The sequence below is a fragment of the Terrapene carolina genome, unplaced genomic scaffold (genome assembly GCF_002925995.2).
Source record: "Terrapene carolina triunguis isolate 2854851 unplaced genomic scaffold, T_m_triunguis-2.0 Scaffold247, whole genome shotgun sequence".
NCBI classification, from domain to species: domain Eukaryota; kingdom Metazoa; phylum Chordata; order Testudines; family Emydidae; genus Terrapene; species Terrapene triunguis.
In genome coordinates, this window is record NW_020664598.1 from 3,704,259 (window position 1) to 3,711,450 (window position 7,192).

General features: G+C 46.7%; 1 protein-coding gene across 1 annotated transcript in view; it reads right to left on the bottom strand.

Annotated features, from left to right (window-relative positions):
- GCAT (glycine C-acetyltransferase) overlaps nucleotides 1–6,517 on the bottom strand; it is a 15,735-nt gene extending 9,218 nt beyond the window's left edge. Inside the window, exon 1 of the mRNA XM_024200100.3 lies at nucleotides 6,279–6,517. Coding sequence (XP_024055868.2) covers nucleotides 6,279–6,477 — 199 coding nt within the window. The 5' untranslated portion in view covers nucleotides 6,478–6,517. The remainder of the gene's footprint in view (nucleotides 1–6,278) is intronic.
- Nucleotides 6,518–7,192: the final 675 nt, after the last annotated feature.

Sequence of the window (7,192 nt, forward strand, 5' to 3'; positions counted from 1 at the left end):
TTAAAAAAAAAAAAAAAACACCACCACCTTTCATGTTCATTACACTACAAAAACAAACAAAAAAAAGGGGTGGAGGGGGTGGAGGGGTGTTTGTTTGTTTTAAATATGTAGAAATCAGCAAAATTAGGCCCTGATCACACTGGCTTGCCAAACCATGACCCCATATCCTGCAAATACTTATGCACATACTTATCCTTACTCACACGAGTAATCCCATTGAACTCAAGGAGATCACTCGCATGTTTAAATTAAAGCATATGCATATGTTTGCAGGATCAGGGTCATCCTAGGCCCTTAAAAACCAGGTTAGCAACAAGCATGTTTAAACACAGTTTCTTAATTCCATTTGAAGAACAGAGTTAGTGCCTAAGGGCTTAAGATACACTACAAAAGCCTCAGTGTCAGAGGACTGAGCTGCAATATGCTATCTCAAGACACGGTCAAAGGTTGGTTCTCTCTTGTAGGCAGGTCCTTACCTATGTATTAACCATATCAGGGGGCATCAAGAAGTCAGCTTCCCCAGTTCTGTTTGTTTGGTTTTTCTGTTGTGATTTAGTATAAATGGGCCGAAATACTGCCAGAGATCGGTACTTGTCTAGACAGGGATATGCAGTCACAGACACGAATCATCAACAGCCAGGTGTGGGTTAAGCTTTATAGAATAGGAATATTACATTTCTACAGTATATCCCAGAGTGATACAACCGAACAGCTCATGGAAGATGGTGGTTGGCCATGTGAGTGGCTTAGGTGTTTTAAGTGGGTTTTGAAATTTATATACAGTGGGGTAGAAAGTCTGCATTTTCTCCATGGGTTTTGCCAAAAAACTAGAGCTCCTACTCTCAATGTACCAGGCCAATTTTTATTCTTTGTATTACAATAGTGCCCCAACTGTGACTGGGGCTCCATTGTGCTGGGCATCATAACAAAACATAGCAAGAGACAGAGAAAGCGTGGGAGAAAGGCAACATTATTAACATTCCCATTTGACAGATGGGGAAACTGAGGCAGATATTCACAATGCTGAGGCCGGAAGGGACCAGTGTGATCATCTATTTGACCTCCTGCATAACACAGGGCATAGGAATTAATTTAGGGAAGTCCTGTTTGGATTAGAGCATGTCTTATAGAAAAAAAAAAAACCCATCCAATCTTGATTTTAAAATTTTCAGTGATGGAGAATCCATCACTACCTTTGGTAATTTGTTCCCAGGATTAATTACCCTCACTGTTAAAAAGTGCACCACACACCGGAAGAAAAAAAAACAAAACAAAACAGGAAATTCCCTTGGAAATGATGCAAGAAATCCAAAACAACTATAAAAAAAAACCTGAGGACAGCCATCCAACACAAAAACAAAAAGTGGAACCAACTACAACTACTCCACAACCTACAGAACAACACTGACCCAGAACACCTCTGGGAGAAACCATGGCACCGTACCTACTACATGGACATTACATGACACCCAAACGTCATCAATTTATGGAGCTAAATTATCTGTACTCCCCAAGGGACGGAGTTTCTGTCCCACTACAGAACCGGATGCCATACTAACATGTGGAAAACTAGAACAATTCTTCCACTGTCTCCTCCTCAAAGAATGACGACATCACTCACAATTACCACGTCCCCACCAACAATCAAACTGGATACCACAGAGCAGACGAAACCGTGATCATTACATTGATTGCTTTAGGGGGAAAAATTGATTGTGAAATCCTTAGCAATCCACCATAATCTATCCACCACCGAGAGGACAGCCATACAGTCCTGAAATCTAACCACCAGATTGTGATCAAACCAGCAGACACGATGACTATGTTAATGAGGCCAACTGACAACTCTCTGACACCACCTACTATAAAGAACTCAGAAAAGACCCCACACTGCAATTTACCCAGGAACTTAAGAATATCATCAGATCCTTCCCCAAACAACTCCAAGAGAAACTCTACAAACTCATCCCCCACTAACCAATCCCAGGCACCTTCTACATCAGAGGGGGGCAAACTATGGTCCGTGGGCCACATCTGACCCGCAGGACCCTTCCCTCTGGCCCCCGAGCTCCTGCCAGGGAGCGGGGTCAGGACAGGCTTGCGGAGGAGCCAGCCCAACTCCCCGGCAGCACGGTGAGCGGGGCGGAGGCTAGTCCCTGGCCCCTCCCTCCCTTGCAGTCACAGTTCTCCCAGTGCCTGGGCAGCATGGCTGCAGCTCCAGCCGGGCGGCACGGCTATAACGCTGCCAGACCTGGTGCTCCAGGGCAGCGCGGTCAGGGGGAATTCCGGGAGCGGGGGTGAGGAGCAGGGAGTGTTGTAGGGGGGGCGGTCAAGGGCCCTGGGCCCTGCTGCCGGGGACAGGGGCAGAGCAAGCCAGGGCCCCCCTACACCCCCAGCATGCTTGGCTCCTGTCCCCAGCAGCCAAGCCCAGACAGGGAGTGAGCCCTGCCCAGCTGCCAGGGAGAGCAGCCAAACAAGCAGGGGAAATGCACAGGGAAAGGACTGAGCCCTCCTTTCCCCCACCTCACAGGTAGCGTGGGGCGGGGAGAGCAGGGAGGGTTGGATAGGGGGCGGGGATCCCAGGGGCGATCAGGGGTTGGGGAGCAGGGGGGATTGGATAGGATGCGGGAGTCCCGGGGGGCAGTCAGGGGTGGGGAGCAGGGAGGGTTGGATGGGGGTGGTGGTTCCAGGGGGACTGGATAGGGTGCAGGGGCCAGGCCACGCCTCGCTGTTTGGGGAGGCATAGCCTCCCCCAGCCTTCCCTACCAGACCCTCCATACAACTTCTGTACCCGATGTGGCCCTAGGGCCAAAAAGTTTGCCCACCCCTGTTCTACATGCTTCCCAAGATACACAGACAAGGGAACCCAGGCAGACCCATCATATCTGGCCACAGCACTCTTACTGAAGGAATATTGGAACTCACAGAAACCATCTTCAAACCACTCACCGCACAAAGGCCCAGTTTCCTCCAGGACACAACCGACTTCCTCCACAAACTCCGTAACATTAACAACCTCCCTTGGAACACCATCCTCACCACCATGCATGTCACTTCCCTATACAACAACATCCCTCACAATGACAGCATGGCTGCCTGCCTCAAATATTTGCCTGCCTCAAGACAATGGACAACCCTCAGATATCCACCCCAAATGCTCTCCCAACTCATCCATTACATCCTCACCCATAACAATTTTACATTCAACAACAAACACTTTGTCCAAACCACGGGAACAGCCCTGGTTAATAGGATGACTCCCCAATATGCCAACCTCTTCGTGGGCTACCTTGAAGAATTTCTGGACAAGTGCACCACGAAACCAATGATATACCTGAGATACATTGATGATATTTTCATCCTCTGGACAAATGGTTTAAACTCCCTCTCAGATTTCCACCACAACTTCAAAAACCACTATCTGTCCATTAAACTCTCTCTGGAACACTCCCACACTAGCATCAACTTCCTGGACACCCCAATCAGCTTCAGCAATGGAACCCTACAGACAACCATATACAAGAAACCCGACGGATTGCCACACCTACCCTCATAGATCCAGTAACCACCTCTAACACACCAAGAAATCTGTTATCTACAGCCAGGCACTTAGGTACTACAGAATATGCTCCGAGGAGAAAGTCTGGGATATACACATTAATACACTCAAAACCAACTTCACCAAACAAGGACACTCCACCAGAGAAGTAGATCGCATCACCTCACGCTGGAACCCATATGGGGTTTCATCAAACAACTACAATCCATACTGAGTGGAGACCTCATCCTGAAAGAAATCTTTTCTGATCCCTCACTTCTGGCCTTCAAACAACTCCCCAAGCTCATCATCAGAAGCAAGCTCCCCACAAACCAAGACACTCCAACTCAAAGCAGCACCAGACCCTGCCAGAACAACAAATGCAAAACCTGCAGACATAGCTCCACTGCTATAATGATCAACACCCCCCACAACACACCTTTCAAAATCCATGCATTCTACACATGCAGTGTACCTCAGCCAATGCACTAAATTCCCCAGTAACAAATACTGTATGTGTGTGAAACCAGACAATCATTACGGTCTCAAATGAACTCACACAGAAAAATGATAAAAGACAAAAATTGACTATCGCCTGTGGGTGAACACTTTTCACTCTCTCCCAGCACTCTGCCAAGACCACACAAGCCATGTTAAAGCGCTGCGTTGCCAGTGTAGACTAGCCCTTAGAGCGTCTTCAGCAGACGCCCTACAGCAGTGCAGCTGCATCAGTGCAGGTGTAGACCTGCCCTTAGCGGTGATGCTCACAGTACCTTTCCCAGCCCTGAAGAAGAGTTTGTCTCTCTCCCCAACAGAAGTTGGTCCAATAAAAGCTATTACCTCACCCACCTGGTCTCCACCTTATTTCAAGTCTGAAGAGACAGAGTCAGGCTATGTCTACACTAGCACTTCTGCTGGAAAAGCTTCTGTCGGTCAGGGGTGTGAAAAAAAAAAAAAAAAACCCACACACCTCTGCGTGACATAAGTTACACTGACAAAAGCGCCAGCATAGACAGTCCTATGTCGGCAGGAGACATAGCTACCGCCACTCGTGGGGGGCGGTCTAATTATGCTGACGGGAAAGTTCTCTTCTGCCCACATAGAGCGACTACACAGGAGACCTTAGAGTTGTGCCACTGTAAGGTCTCTAGTGTACAGACAGCCTAAGGCTATGTCTACACTACACAACTTTCAACAACATGGCTCTCCTGCCAACAAAAAACTTCGAGCAGCGTTTGCGTTGTCGGCAGGAGAGCGCTCCTACCAACAAAGCGCTGTTCACACCGACGCCTGTCGTCGGCAAAACTTTTGTCTTTCAGGGGGGTGGAGGGGTGGTGATAACACTTCTGAAAGACAAAAGTTTTGTCGTTCAATTGCCAGTGTAGACATAGCCCAAGTGACTTGCCTGAGGTCACGCAAGAAATCTGCAGAAAAGCAAAGAACTCATCTTCCAAGCCCCAGTCCAGTGCTCATAAATACTACTGCCTTGCGTTTGTCATCCAAAAAACCTTAAAAAGAAGGAACAAATTCATTCCTAACCCCTGCAGTGATCACTCTGCTTCTTGAAGTGTGAGTTTGGATTGCCTTATTTTAGCTGGCATAAACACAAACGTTATTATTGGTCATAAATTCATCCAACTCTTTTTTAAATACTCCAATTCCAGTATTTGACTCCTGCAGCGAGGATTCCACAGGCTGGACTACACACAGCAAGAAGCAGTGTTTCTTTTGACTGGCTTTAAATTTACTTGCCATTCGCTTCATCAAGTGATCCCTGGCTCTCATATTATGGGACTTCATAAGTGGGAAGGATCTGACTATCTTTCACAGTAGTCATAATAATAAATCTGTCAGTTATAGGCATAAAGACAGGTCAAATTAGGCCCAAAATGTATTTGTTTAAAAACAAACAAAATTAAATGAGGTTTTAGAAAAACTGATGCCCACAGAATTGGGTTTTGGTTTTTAATTCAAATAAAAAGTTCTCAAATAAAAACACAAAAACAAATGAAAAGCCCCATACTATGTTCACAAACTGCCTTGCCACATTGTGCTTGTGCAGAACCCAAAAGATATATTGACTAGAAAAAAAACTGAAATTGGCTAATCTAACATCACTGTCCAAGCTGAGAGAAATACAAAAAATAAACAGTGTTAAACAATGTCCATTAAACTAGATGTTCAATATTCTTTTACTTTTTTAAAAAAATATTATTTTAGCCTGACAATGCTGCTTTAAACCTTCTCAAACACTTCTCCCACCTAAATTAAACAATCCTTCATTCCGCAATCTTTTGGTGTATGTAACTTCTACCCGGGACCTATTGATCTTCATTGCCCTTTATTCAATAATCTCAGCTACCTCTTTTGTAATCTGAAAACACATTGCTCCAAAGCAGGAGTTTCCTGAAATAATATTGCATTTTCCATGTCTTTTATAAAGTACACTCAATAATAATGTTCATATTTTTACTGCATATGCACACAGGGTTCTCTATCCAGGTTCTCTCCCCCCAGCACATGGGTGGGTCAGACTGTTTTGGCCTATGTTCATTATCTGATTAATATTAAAGCTGAGTTTCATGGGCCACAGTGCTGCTCTCTCCCCTAAATAGTCTTAAATTCATATAGAGTTTCTCATAATCCTCTGTGGCTTTTACTAACTGCGCTGTGTGTCTCTCCTCTCCCCCTGTCTATCCAACACCGGAGACGCGTTAAATTTCATTGATGCAATACCTACCTCCTCTGCTGCCTTCTACGTGGATGTGTGGCCCTTGTTTTGATGTTATAATCCTCTCACTCTTCCAGGTACCAGCGCCTCGGATGCTCTCTAGCTCAGACTCCAGGACGTGGTTGAGTTGGGCCAGGGCAGCCCTTGCTCTGTAGGAACTACATTGCCCCCGGGAGAGGGGGTAGCTCAGAAGGCGGCTGCACCACATTGCTCCGGCTCAGCTTCACAGCGAGAAGGCAAGCGGCAAAGAACCTGATGATGGAAACATGTGGTGGAGGCGGAACCTGACCAGCCAATCAGAAAGTAGCAACAGGCGCACCAATCAGCGACAGAGTTCATTTAAGGGGACACGGCTAACAGTAAAGACTAGGGTGTGGGGAGAGCCGGAACAGGAGTACAATGACTGAAACGTGCCCAGCTCTGGTCAGCGACCTCAGCCTAAGGATTGAGGGGCATTGACCCAGCACTGCATGGGTCTCATAGCTGTACTAACAAGTGGGTACTACAGGGGAGGATTGAGATACATGGGGGATCTCAGGACTGGAACAGGACAGTTGGGACTAGGGCGCCCAGATAGCAAGGGTGAAAAATCGGGACAGGGTGTCGGGGGTAATAGGCACCTATATAAGAGAGAGCCCCAAAGATCCGGACTGTCCCTATAAAATCGGGACATCTGGTCACCCTAGTTGGGACCACAGGCCAGGAGCAGTATGTAGGGACAGAGGGGTGTGGATGTCCGAGGGGAATGGAAAAGCCGGAGCTGCTGCAGGTCATGACTGAAGTCCAGGCAGGGGCAGATTTAAGGTTCAGAGTTTGGTCAGCAAACACGCTGCCTGGGGTTCAATGGTCACGTTGCCTTAGGCTTATTTAAACATGAAAAGTAAAAAACAAAACACACATAACACCCCAATCAAAAATCACAG